Source organism: Cucurbita moschata, unplaced genomic scaffold, assembly GCF_002738365.1.
Source record: "Cucurbita moschata cultivar Rifu unplaced genomic scaffold, Cmos_1.0 Cmo_Scf00001, whole genome shotgun sequence".
NCBI lineage: Eukaryota > Viridiplantae > Streptophyta > Magnoliopsida > Cucurbitales > Cucurbitaceae > Cucurbita > Cucurbita moschata.
Genome location: NW_019268517.1, coordinates 2,209,307 through 2,222,332, shown reverse-complemented (window position 1 = coordinate 2,222,332; position 13,026 = coordinate 2,209,307). Strand labels below are relative to the sequence as shown.

The following is a 13,026-nucleotide window of genomic DNA, read 5'->3' as shown; positions in this document are numbered from 1 at the left end:
TTCCATCTCGAAAAAAAAAAAAAAAAAAAAAAAAAACGATAAGAGATTGAAATAAAAGGGAGAAACCTTTTACTATACTTTCGACTTTTTCCTCTGAAGTCATTTGTTCAACATTTGAGGATTCTATTGGCATGACTAAGTTTAGGAAATGACTTTGGTACCATGTTAAATTGACTCTGATACCATGTTAAATTGAGAATGTTAAGAATGAGAAATAAAAGTGGGATCAAAAGTACAGTTTTCATTGATGTTCACAACGTTCAATTAGCTATTAGCTACTAACTAATACATAAAAATAAAGGGAAAAATATAGATTAATTAAATTTTCAGAATAAATAAAATATATTATTAATTAAATCTTGAAGATAAAATATTAACGGATTACGAATATCTAATATATATTTAATAACTAATTATTTTAATATATTATCCAAATATTATATAGAAGTTTTGGTACCATGTTAGATGAACACACTATCCACAACAATAGTATGATATTGTCCCCTTTGAGCATAAGCTCTCGCGATTTTGCTTTTGCTTTAGTTTTCCAAAAGGCCTCGTGTTAATGGGAATAATTTATAATTTTGTTTATAAATAAATAAAATAAAATGAAATGAAAATATTAATTAAAAAAAAAAAAAAAACTTGATTATTCTATTTTCTCCGTATTTTGGGATAAAACAAGATGGATAACTTGCATTCCGGGAAAGGAAGGTCGCTTTATTCCAAGTTTCCTTCCGAACAGGAAAAGGAAATGTGTGGCAGAAGCAGTGTATGATTTTTTGTTTTTTTTTTTTTCAGATACAAAACCTCAGGAAATGATAAATTTCGTTATGGTTGCTACTAAGGCGGGCATCTCGATCTTCCTTTACTCGAAGAACCGATTTCAATCACAGTTGGGGGCTGCTTTACGAGGTCTGTGATCTTCAATCGCCGTCGCTGCCGTCTAGTATGGGACAAATCTTGGGGAGATTTGGAGGTAAATTGACCTAACTTCACTTTTCGTATCCTTCGATTTTGAATTCGTTTTCAGTTTTCTGTTTGGATCCGTCGATAAATTGATTAATGGAACAAGCGAAATGGCGAATGCATAGTCACAGAGTAGATCATACCGAGATCGATCTTATTAGTGATATGCGATTAATCTGCAATTCTTCCTCGTTACTGATATTGTCTTAGACTTCAACTGATGAACTTACCGGTTTTGTTTCTTGTTTGGAGTGTTAGATTAGCTGATTTGTGCTGTCTCTGTGGATTTGATACCGTGTCTGCTTGCAATTGAGGGAGACAGACAGGATTTTTTATAAGATTAGAGACGGAGCGATGATTAATTAAAATATTCTTAAGCTTTTGTCCTTTCTGTTGCAGGAGAAGAATGGAGGAAGAAGAAGTTGAAGACGATATCAGACAGGATATTCGAGAAGATAAAAAAAAACAAATCAGCTGAGGAGGAGCTGTCATTTGAAGAATTATATATTGCCACGTTACTTGTGTTCAAGTAAGAAGCTCTATTATTTACTTCACATTTTTCCTGCTCCAATTTTTTTGTTGCTCATTCGTTTGTTTATTTATTTATTTACAACTTGGAGTGGGATATCACTCTTTATATTGTGTTCATGATCCATTGCTTTGAGAGAATTTGCAAAACCCATGACTGACGGACAGTAAGAATTGTAAGTTGGTTTGGCAAATTTCCATTCCTTATTTCTTGGTCCTCTAACTAAGAGAATAGAAATGTGTTTGGTAATAATTTCTTGTTCTTCCATATTGTAAATTTTTAGACAAAATTATCACATAAAAACGATTTGTTTCGAATGCTAGGGAAGACTGAAGAGGGTGGATTGTGAGACCCCACGTCGATTGGGGAGGAGAATGAAACATTCTTTATAAGGGTGTGGAAACCTTTCCCTAGCATACGCGTTGTAAAACCTTGAGAGGAAGCCCAAGAGGGAAAACCTAAAGAGGACACTATCTCTAGTAGTGGATTTGGGCTAGGGAAGACGCTGAAGAGGGTGGATTGTGAGATCCCACGTCGATTGGGAAGGAGAACGAAACATTCTTTATAAGGGTGTGGAAACCTTTCCCCTAGCAGACGGGTTTTAAAACCTTGAGGAGAAACCCATGAGGGAAAACCTAAAGAGGACACTATCTCTAGTAGTGGATTTGGGCTAGGGAAGACGCTGAAGAGGGTGGATTGTGAGATCCCATGTCGATTGGGGAGGAGAACGAAACATTGTTTATAAGGGTGTGAAAACCTTTCCCTTAGCATACGAGTTTTAAAACCTTGAGAGGAAGCCCAATAGGGAAAACCTAAAGAGGCACTATCTCTAGTAGTGGATTTGGGCTCGTAGATATAATGTTTATTATACATTTTACGAGTCAAAATAATAATCTGACGTTTTTTTATTTGTTCTTTTTGAAAAAATTGAGAAAAACTTGATCTTGTTGAAGAAATGAGAAACAGAAACACTTATCAATTGTCAATGTTCTTCAAAATCTGGTAATAGAAAACAGGAAACTAGAAAAATAAATGTGATTGAACAAGTCCTGAATTTTCAAACTGGGCTTGAACTTTGATCCTTGGAGATATCTCTTGAACATCTCAAGCTTTTGGTGATCTGATGAGGCATCTGTGAACTTGGCTTAACCTGAATAAAAACTTCTGATGCAGTGATATTAATAAGCTGTTCTCTGGCACACATCTTGATCCGCCTTCAAGGGAACATTTCAAACAACTCATAGCGGTACTCTGTTTATACAATTTATTACTCTGTTTATACAATTTATTACAAAGCTTTAACGATATGAAAAAGTGGCATCTGTTGATGATTGGGAAAACCTAAACTCGTTGGATATTAATGCCTAACCTTGTTTACTTTAGGTCTAATGCTCAGTAATTCTTGTTCTTTACTTGGTGCTAATGAACTTGGCTGAAGTATGGCTATCAACTTGCATGTGGTGCTGCTTGTTTTACTTTCCTATTCCTATTTTTGTCATGTTCGTCAATAATTTGTGGCTTTATTGAATTATAGTAGCTTCCCTGCTCTTCCTGTTGCCATGTTCTTCAAAAAAAGAGGCCACTTTTGTTAACAATTTTGTTTTTATGCTTGTTTTCTTTCGGTTTCTTTACTGTGTTTTTCATCTTCCTTAGAGAAACTAGTCAAATTCCAAAACGAAAAGTGGGTTCTCTAAAACTACTTTTTTTTGGCCTGATTATTTGATTTTTGGTGTTTGAGATTTTGAAAATTAAGCTTATAGATCTGTAACCGCTCAAGCCCAAGCCCAAGCCCAAGCTCAAACCCACCGCTAACAGATATTGTTCATTTTGGCCCCTTACGTAACCCCGTCAGCCTTACGGTTTTAAAACGCATTTGCTAGGGAGAGGTTTTCACACGGAATGCTTCGTTCCTCTCTCCAACCAATGTGGAATCTCACGAGATCTTTACTTCTTTTGAGTCTAGTCAAGTTTTGAAAATTGAAAATAATAGTGTTTTTAAAACCATGTTTCTGTTTTTAGAATTAGACTAACCATTCAAATGTATTTTTTAAAAAGGGTTAAAACCATCGTAAATAGATGATAAGGAAACAAACATAAATTTATAAACCAAATAGTTATAGAATAGAACTTTAGTTTTAAGAACGTAAATAAGTAGATAGCAAAAAATACGGATGTGGAAGTAATGTTTATAAGCTTAATTCTAAAAAAACCAAATGTTATGAACTTGCCAACAGCTAATATGTGTAAACACACTTCAAATTTCTGTGTTCATATACCTGCTGATCAACTTAAGCATGCTTGTGGCTCATTGTATTATATCAGGTACACGATACAAACAAGAACACAAAAATCGACAAAGGAGAATTTTTTGGTTTTATGGAGGAGTTGACATCTGAAACGTTCAAATCAGTGAGCCAGAAATTAGTCCTCACTTTGGTGATTGCACCAACGATCGCAGTGTTCACAAAGAAACGTACTGAAGGAGTTCCAGGCGTTGGAAAACTGGTGCAAAAACTCCCCTCTTCAGCATATGCTTCCATTATCACTCTTGCTGCTGTGCTGTTTCAGAGCTCTCAGCATCCGCTTCTTAAATGATAAGTTGAGACTCCTCTGTTTTCCGTCCTTTGTTTTTTTTTTTTTTTTTTTGCATTTATGTGATTGTGAGCTAATGATCACTTGAACTTTGAATTTTGTATTTGATGTATTTTGTTTCTATATGGCTGTTCATCCTTTTCTTTCCCTTTGTCGAGGTCTCTCCATTCAAACGGATCCGATCATGGTTGTTAAATCATGAGCTCCTGCTAAAGAAACGAGCCGTTCTAACAAGATTTGTGATATGAATACCTTTTCGTTTTGTAGAGATATAAAGAGTTCTTCTAGGATTCTATTCCCAATGTCGTGACCAATATGAAGTCGTGCTTCCATAACTCTAGAAATATCGCTACTGATCATAGTTGTTTGATAGATTTTGATTGGTTTGAAAATTTTTTTTGTTGGGTAAAATGCACTTTTTGGTATATGAAATTTGAACCCTGTTTTTATTTCATCATTAGAGTTTTCAAAAATGGGCACTTTTTCCCTCATTTGAATTTAATTTTTAATTAGTCCATAAAATTTAAATTTAATTTTTAAATGGTTGAATTTAAAATGAGTCAGATGCTTCGAAAAATATATTTTAATGTTAATGTTATATAGTATGAATTTATTATTCCGACGTGATTTTTTATTGGGTCTCTTGATATATTTATTTATCAAGAAAATATAATCTAACTTAAAATTAAGATCTTATTTTTAAAAACGATTTATCATAATAATATATTTTTTTTCTCTAACAATAATTAATACTTTTAAGTGGGATTGACCATTTTTAATTTGGTTTGTGTCCAACTCAGTTGATACGGCTTTTGTTTTTGTTTTCTTTTAACTTTTTTTTAATATTTGTATGATTATTGAAAACAAGTTTAAATTTTTAGTTAAATTAAATATGAAATTTATTATTATTATTTTGTAGTTTTTGAAATTTAGTTTAAAATATCCAACAGAAAAATTAACACATAGATTAAAATAATGGTTAATAAACATCTACACATATGTTTGCAACCATTTTTTAAATACTTCAGAAAAAAAAAACTATTTAAATTTTATTACGAGACGACATGTTTTTATTGAAACACCTCGTTTATCTAGTAGAATATTAAATTTTATGTGGATGAGGTTTGTGACCTTAACTTATTTATTATAATTATTTTATCAGTCAATTTTTACCGATCACTCACGACCCCACCTCCTGATGGTTGCAACGTTTATAAATCTTTCTCGATATATAAGCAATGTAAGGATGAACGAGTGTAAATTAGTCACACATAATTAAAGATAATTTAATATAATTATGATATTTACTTGAGTTGCGCCCAAACCGACATAAACACTACCTGATATAAAAAAATATATTTAATGCTATATAAGTTAAATGTACAATATTACTTTATATTTATTTAACTAGAAGAATCCAAAACGTGTATATATCTATATGTATATATATATCTATATATATCTGTATGTATGTATGTATGTATATATATATGTATGTATATATATATAGATGTATGTATGTATGTATATTTAGAGAATATTATTAGAAACAAAAGAAAAATTAAAAGAACGTTAAAATAAATAATGGTCTAAGGAAGATCGGTATGCTGGCTCGGCTGGCTCGGCTGGCTCGTCAGCTGCGGACAAAAAAGCTTTAAGAAAATAATAATAATAATAATAAATAAAAATAAAAATAAAAACACAAATAAAAAATTGGCTTCGCAGCTAAAGCTCTGTTCGCTCGTTTGGGAGTCAGGTCCGAGATCCTGAAACTTGCTGGATAGATCTATCAACGCTTCTCCTTTACTTCTCTCGTACTGTTTCTTCAGTGTTTTGATTGCATTTGTTAACTCGAAGATCTTTTAATTGTCGTTTTTTTTCCCCATTCATTTTGGGAAATTATGATGTATTGGATCTGTTCGGACTTGCAGAAGTGGAAATCGACCTGATAGATTCGATTGGCGCGGACTGAATTGAGCCTGACCTGACTGAGATCATCGCCATTGGAAGAGAAAGCTATTGGTGATTGATATGGCTGCTGGTGGTTTTGTTACTCGGGCTTTCGAGTCTATGCTTAAAGAATGTTCTGGCGGCAAGAAGTACCCGGCCCTTCAGAAAGCTATCCAGGCATTTCTAGGTCTCATTCTCTTTCGTTTCTTGAATTCTGCAGGATCGCATTATGGATCTGTTTGTTTTTTTCCTCTGAACCTCTCGAAATATTTTGAATAATTGTTCTTCTTCTGCCTGGAAATGCGTTTGAGACTGTTATTTGTACTGTTTCCATTGATTTTACTCTTCAATTGGTCAATTGCACTGCTTAGTTCTCCATTGGAAATTTGGCATCTTTTCTCGCATTTGGAGTCAGTCGAGTTTGAGAATTTTATTCGGTGTTATGTGCATTTGTATGATTTTCATGAAAATTTTCCTTACTGATGTATTCCCTCTACCGCTTTTCAGATAGTACGAAGGAGGTCAATCAGAGTCAACATTCCACGCCTGTGGAGACAATCCAACCGGAAACTTCAGCTGGAGATACCAGGTGTTTCTCCGTGAATCTCCTTTGTTGTTCGTAATTTAGCTTGTATATTTCATTTCAACATTCCAAGTATTTTCAGAGCACAAGATTTATCTGAGAAAAAGTGGATATATGGTCCTTATTTGTTTAATTGTTTCATTTATTTATTAATTGGCTTGCACCAAGAGTTTAAAGTCACTAATTGTTCCTTTGTGAAAGAGAAAAGAAGAAGTCTTTGACAGACTGGTAACTTTTTAAATCATGGTTGTTATAGTGAAACTGGAGGTGAAGCAGATGAGTCTCCAACAGCACAAACGGCACAGGAGGCTGAGAACGAGGGCAGTAAAGTTGCTCCACGTGAACATATATCAATTGTGTTAGCGAATGCTGGCCATGTCTTGCAAGGAGCTGACGCAGAGATTGTTTTGAATCCACTTCGCCTTGCGTTTGACACAAAGAATTTGAAAGTCCTAGAACTTGCTTTGGATTGTCTTCATGTATGTCTTTTATTTGAATATGAAACATTAGCTTCTGATTGATGATTGCTTGTTTGAAACGCAACATTTTCTAACGATCTTTTATGAGATACGGTATATGTTATCTTAAGATCTCTCATTGTATAATTGACAGAAACTCATTGCTTACGATCATTTAGAAGGTGATCCTGGTTTAGAAGGTGGTAAAAATGTCCCTCTTTTCACTGACATTTTGAACATGATTTGCGGTTGTATTGACAATTCATCACCTGATAGGTATGTGCCGTTGCGCATGGTTAACATTTTCCCACTTTTGTTATGCTCTTTTATGACCAACTATTTGCATGGATGATGTGCAGTACAATTTTGCAAGTTTTGAAGGTTCTTCTTACTGCAGTTGCATCTGCAAAGTTCAGAGGTACATTGCTATAGATAGGTGGTTATGTTTGTTGCTTAATTATGTTTTGAAAATTGGATTAGGGTTGAATCGGATTGTATCGTTTTTCATCTGCATTCTTTTGCAATATCTTGCCTTTAAGTAAGGTTTTAATTATGAGGTTCTCTTCCAAGTTAAAAGTTTCATTAGAATTATGACTTTATTTCAGAAGACTCCTTGAGTACAGCCTTTGATGGTGCATTTAAGTTATCATAAAGTCGACTTGTTGGGACTCTTGTAAAATGCACTTTTTAAACCATTAGAGGATTATTTCAGATGGGAAAATTTTTCCTCTGTAGTTCTTTGGTTAGAGTTAGCTCTGCCTGCTACTTTGGTTGTTATTTTGTGCCTTTTCTCATAAATGTATTCCTCTGTTTCCTATAAGAAAATGTTAATGTATTTAGGTAGCATTTTTCGTCTAAAATATTATATAACAACATTATCCGTAGTAGCTTCAACAAGAATCTTTATGATTTTGGATTCTTTTCCAAAGCTAGGTGATCAGGATTTATGTCCATGAACTTAGGTATTGACCTATGGAGACAAATTTCAAATGTTTTTGGCAATTTCTTATTGAACTTAGGTATTTTCCTTCATTCACGACTCTAGCTGACTTGCCTCTACTCTAGGCTAAGTCCCAAGGCTCAAACATGTCTCTACTCTAGGCCAAAGTCCTTCAAACGTGATGACATATCTCATTTTATCATCTTGATTCTCGACAATGAAATGGTGTTTGCTTGATCCATGGTTTTTGATGTAGTGGATTATTATATGCTCATCAATAATTTCTTCAAAGACATAGCTATGATAACATTTGTTATTGTTTGTTTCACCATCCTTCTGAAGTGAACGATTGAACTGTAGGCCAATCTTCAAATGCTCTTGAGTTATATATGTGTAGTTCTCAATACTTGTTTCTTGTGAGCTTTTCTTCTTTATATGTCAATTCCTCCTCTATTTCTAAGTTTTAGGTTTTCTAATTTCGACTTATTCTCATCTTGAAATGCAGTACATGGGGAGCCTTTGTTAGGAGTAATAAGGGTTTGCTACAACATTGCTCTCAATAGGTAGTTTGCGTTTTGGCATCGTTTGATCTCTTATTAGTCAACTTAAAAAATAGTGAAAGTTGAATTATTTCCTTCTATCTGTAGCAAAAGTCCCATAAATCAAGCTACTTCAAAGGCAATGTTGACTCAGATGATCAGCATAATATTTAGGAGAATGGAAACTGACCAGGTATGCAGTTTAAACCTTGGTTACAAATACTTAATTTGACAAGGAGAGACAAAATTAAATTGCTTCTACCTTGATTGGAAACCGAGTGACAGAAAATTTGATGGACTTTCAGGTTAGTTTATCTACTTCCACTGGGACAAAAGAATCCATCTCAGCTGAAATATCTGGGACAAAAGAATCCATCTCAGCAGAAATTTCCAGTGGCGTAGATGAAGAAAATACTGTGAGTGATGAAAATGGCAATGAGACTACTCTAGGAGATGCACTTAATTCAGTTAAAGACACATCCCTTGCATCAGTAGAGGAACTTCAAAACCTTGCAGGTGGTGCTGATATTAAGGTACATATTCTTTTTCCACAAGTTTTGTTTGGAATCTTGTGAACAATTAGTTTCTTGCTTCCTTTGTTTACCAGCTTTTTGTTCCAGGAAATTTGTATTGTTATGAATTACCAAAGATCTTGTGTTGAACAGGGTTTAGAGGCGGTGCTTGACAAAGCTGTTCATAGTGAAGATGGTAAAAAGATGTCACGGTATATATTATAATCTGTTTTAGACTGACTGTCATTCTAATGTAATTATAGAGAATGATACTTGGATTATTAAAACTCTCGTTATTTACATTTCAAGAGGGATTGATCTGGAGAGTGTGAACATTGTTCAACGTGATGCTCTACTGGTATTTCGCACCCTTTGCAAGGTTGGTTGTCTCTGAATTCTCTCTGCATTGTTTTGTTTATCATTTTAAGCCTCTCATTTGATTCTGCAGTGCTATGTTACAGATGGGAATGAAGGAGGACACTGATGAGGTCACCACCAAGACTCGCATTTTGTCTCTTGAGCTTCTGCAGGTAAATCATGTAGCTTGCTTAATGGTTTGGCATAAAAAATACTGTGTTCAGTGTATGACACAGTAGAGCACTGATGTCTTCCAATACTTAGTTTCAGTTCAGAAAATTAATTCAGCCTTTTAGATTACCTGCTATTTACGATGATTGGTATGCTGGTGGTATTTAGTATCATTTTGCCCATGGCTGGATCTTTTATCCTTTCGAAAACGGAACTCAATTGATTGTCCTGATTTAGAAATATAAAAGAAGTTTTTAGTTCTCTGAATGAAAGATCTATTTCGCAAAGTTCTATTTTCTTTTTAGTTTAGGTATAATTCCACAGGTTCACATCTCTGACGTCTTTCTAGTTTAGATTTCATTACTTCGATATTTTCTTGTTTTTGTTTTTGGATAAGAAACAGCAATGGTTTATTCCTCAAAAGAAACAGAAACTGAAACTTTGCCGCCGAAGCATCTACCTCCTCATTCAAATTAATTCCAACCAATGAGGTTTTAGAGGAGGTTCAATGAGAGCCTTGACCGTGTCAAAAACACCTCCAGAATATCCCACAAAACTTTTTAGAACAGTGGTCTCATCTGGGCAGAAACATTTATTTTCTGTAAAGTTTGCCATTATTAACCTAATAATGTTACACCACTATTCATATTGTTAAATTAATAATATTAATTATCAATATTAGTAATTTTATCGAATTTTACTATTTTTCTAATTACTTAAGTTATACGGTCATAGCATCCATACCCTTTTATCTTAAATTACATTTCTATTTGTTAAAATATTTAATTGTTTTTGGTTAAAACTTATTTTTTCAATTTTTATCAGTACACAACTTTATGAAAAACCATTGTAAGAACCGCTTGGTGTATGCCAAAGGTTTGCTGCACTTGAATTACAAGAATCCTTTTACATGCTTGAATTCTGAAAGTCCTTTCCCCCATCATCCACTCTACATGATATGATCCTGCAGGGTTTATTAGAAGGGGTTAGTCAGACATTTACAAAAGACTTCCATTTTATTGACTCCGTGAAGGCGTATCTTTCATATGCTTTATTGCGAGCTTCTGTTTCTCAATCTCCTGTAATATTTCAGGTGCGCATACTGAACAATCATTATTTACCATCTCATTCGAGTGAAGCAAGCTGATATTTGTTTTCTGATCTTGAATTTCTCCTGACAGTATGCAACTGGAATTTTCTCTGTGCTTTTGTTGCGATTCAGGGATAGTCTTAAAGTATGTATCTTCTTTGTCCTGACACTTAATTAAAAAATTAAACAAGTTGTTTGTAAAAGTTTCTTTTAATTATATAGATGAAGTCAAAATTGATCATTTTATTTTCAGGGTGAAATTGGCATCTTCTTTCCCCTGATAGTTCTGAGATCATTGGATGGAACAGATTTTCCGGTTAATCAAAAATTAAGTGTTCTGAAGTATGACTCTCTATGGCTATTTTTTTGTTCCAATTTAATTATGCTGTTCTGTTTTTTGGAATTTCATTTGTCAATTCCTTTTTTCTTTCTGTTTCCAGGATGCTTGAGAAAATATGTAGGGAACCCCAAATCCTTGTTGACATATTTGTCAACTATGACTGTGATCTTGAGGCTCCTAATTTGTTTGAACGCACGGTATGGTCCTGGGTAATTTATTCTAATTTTAAATATTTTATTCGGAGTCAAACATGTTGGTCTGTGCTTATTCTTTCTTCTCTTCTGTTTTATGTAGGTAACCACTTTATCTAGAATTTCTCAAGGCACCCAAAATGCTGATCCAAATTTGGCTGCCGTATCCCAGACAACTTCAATTAAAGGATCATCACTTCAAGTGGGTCTTATACTGCCCATTCTTCAATCTTGCTATATTTGTGCTTCCTTTTGCATGATTACTAACCGGGTGATAACCTTTATTTTTTCTTTACCATACCAGTGTCTTGTGAATGTGCTCAAATCATTAGTTGACTGGGAGAAGTCACGTCTTCATTCAGAAAAGCAGAGTTTAAGCATTCATTCGTCAGAAGAAGAGCCTTCAGGCAATGAAAATCTTGAGATCAAGAGCAGGGAAGATGTGACGGGAAATTTTGAGAAGGCAAAAGCTCACAAGTCCACGGTGGAAGCTGTCATTTCTGAGGTGATTAACATTTAACTTGGACTTCTTTAGTTGTGAACATATAATTTTTTAAAATCCTACTGTTGGCTGAGTACAAAATTTCTGATTTTTTTAATGTTATGAACATATTTTAGTTCGTAATTTGTAGTTTTTATCAAATACAGTTCAATAGGAAACCAGTAAAGGGTGTTGAATATCTGATTGCAAATAAGTTGGTGGCGAATACACCATCTTCAGTTGCCCAGTTTCTTCAAAATACTCCTAGTTTGGACAAGGTAGTCTCTCAATCTTCCAAGAACGTTTGGTTACAATGTTGATTGACATTTCTCTAATGAAATGGCTTAACATTGACATTTTGACACTTATGATTTACAGACTATGATTGGTGAATATCTGGGTCAGCATGAAGAGTTTCCTATCGCAGTCATGCATGCGTATGTAGATTGCATGAAATTTTCAGGCATGAAGTTTGATGCTGCAATTCGTGAATTTCTCAAAGGTTTTCGACTTCCTGGGGAAGCTCAAAAAATAGATCGCATCATGGAAAAATTTGCTGAACGGTATTATAGATCGCATCAGATTCCCTCATTTGTTTTCCTTTTGCTGAGATGATTCTCTTCTTCATTTTCTAATGGTAGCTAATGATATGTGTTTGTGTTGTATCCATGACAGATATTGTGCTGACAACCCAGGCCTTTTCAAGAATGCAGACACTGCATATGTTCTAGCTTATGCAGTGATCATGTTGAACACTGATGCTCATAACCCTATGGTGTGGCCTAAGATGTCGAAGCCTGATTTTGTTCGTATGAATGTCACAAATGATCCAGAAGATTGTGCCCCTACAGAACTCCTGGAAGAGATATATGACTCTATAGTTAAGGAAGAGATCAAAATGAAAGATGACACCAGTGACAAAGCAAAAAGCCGCAGAGAGGGTGAAGAGAGGGGAGGCCTTGTGAGTATTCTTAACTTGGCTCTTCCAAAAAGAAAGTCCTCTACTGATGCTAAATCTGAGAGTGAGGCTATTATTAAGCAAACGCAAGTTATATTCCGCAATCAAGGAGCAAAAAGAGGAGTTTTTTATACCTCGAAGAGAATTGAACTTGTAAGGCCTATGGTTGAGGCTGTAGGATGGCCTTTACTTGCTACTTTTTCTGTTACTATGGAGGAAGGTGATAATAAACCTAGGGTTGTTCTTTGTATGGAAGGGTTTAGAGCTGGTATACATATTACCTATGTTCTTGGAATGGATACCATGCGCTATGCATTTCTTACATCTCTCGTCAGGTATCAGTCCTTTTTTTTTTTTTTTTTTTTT

At 34.4% G+C, this 13,026-nt stretch overlaps 2 protein-coding genes across 4 annotated transcripts in view; both read left to right on the top strand.

The window, feature by feature from the left end:
- Nucleotides 1-662: 662 nt before the first annotated feature.
- On the top strand, nucleotides 663-4,241 carry LOC111453554. The gene is made up of 5 exons (XM_023094695.1): nucleotides 663-772; nucleotides 849-979; nucleotides 1,369-1,498; nucleotides 2,672-2,744; nucleotides 3,821-4,241. Exons 2-5 carry the CDS (start codon nucleotides 952-954, stop codon nucleotides 4,091-4,093), a joined length of 504 nt encoding a protein of 167 aa, XP_022950463.1. The 5' UTR covers nucleotides 663-772; nucleotides 849-951; the 3' UTR covers nucleotides 4,094-4,241.
- Nucleotides 4,242-5,803: 1,562 nt separating this feature from the next.
- LOC111442227 (brefeldin A-inhibited guanine nucleotide-exchange protein 5-like) overlaps nucleotides 5,804-13,026 on the top strand; it is a 14,927-nt gene continuing 7,704 nt past the window's right edge. The window contains exons 1-22 of one of the 3 annotated variants that reach the window (XM_023079546.1): nucleotides 5,804-5,904; nucleotides 6,022-6,227; nucleotides 6,548-6,629; nucleotides 6,880-7,102; nucleotides 7,236-7,357; nucleotides 7,441-7,499; nucleotides 8,527-8,584; nucleotides 8,669-8,753; nucleotides 8,866-8,883; nucleotides 8,917-9,093; nucleotides 9,226-9,284; nucleotides 9,382-9,451; nucleotides 9,534-9,602; nucleotides 10,571-10,693; nucleotides 10,782-10,835; nucleotides 10,944-11,032; nucleotides 11,131-11,227; nucleotides 11,325-11,423; nucleotides 11,526-11,726; nucleotides 11,870-11,980; nucleotides 12,081-12,265; nucleotides 12,378-12,995. In XM_023079546.1, coding sequence (XP_022935314.1) covers nucleotides 6,122-6,227; nucleotides 6,548-6,629; nucleotides 6,880-7,102; nucleotides 7,236-7,357; nucleotides 7,441-7,499; nucleotides 8,527-8,584; nucleotides 8,669-8,753; nucleotides 8,866-8,883; nucleotides 8,917-9,093; nucleotides 9,226-9,284; nucleotides 9,382-9,451; nucleotides 9,534-9,602; nucleotides 10,571-10,693; nucleotides 10,782-10,835; nucleotides 10,944-11,032; nucleotides 11,131-11,227; nucleotides 11,325-11,423; nucleotides 11,526-11,726; nucleotides 11,870-11,980; nucleotides 12,081-12,265; nucleotides 12,378-12,995 — 2,705 coding nt within the window. In that variant the 5' untranslated portion in view covers nucleotides 5,804-5,904; nucleotides 6,022-6,121. Of the gene's footprint in view, nucleotides 5,905-6,021; nucleotides 6,228-6,547; nucleotides 6,630-6,879; nucleotides 7,103-7,235; nucleotides 7,358-7,440; nucleotides 7,500-8,526; nucleotides 8,585-8,668; nucleotides 8,754-8,865; nucleotides 9,094-9,225; nucleotides 9,285-9,381; nucleotides 9,452-9,520; nucleotides 9,603-10,570; nucleotides 10,694-10,781; nucleotides 10,836-10,943; nucleotides 11,033-11,130; nucleotides 11,228-11,324; nucleotides 11,424-11,525; nucleotides 11,727-11,869; nucleotides 11,981-12,080; nucleotides 12,266-12,377; nucleotides 12,996-13,026 lie in introns of those variants that run through there. The other 2 variants (XM_023079539.1, XM_023079553.1) reach the window with 2 other exon arrangements.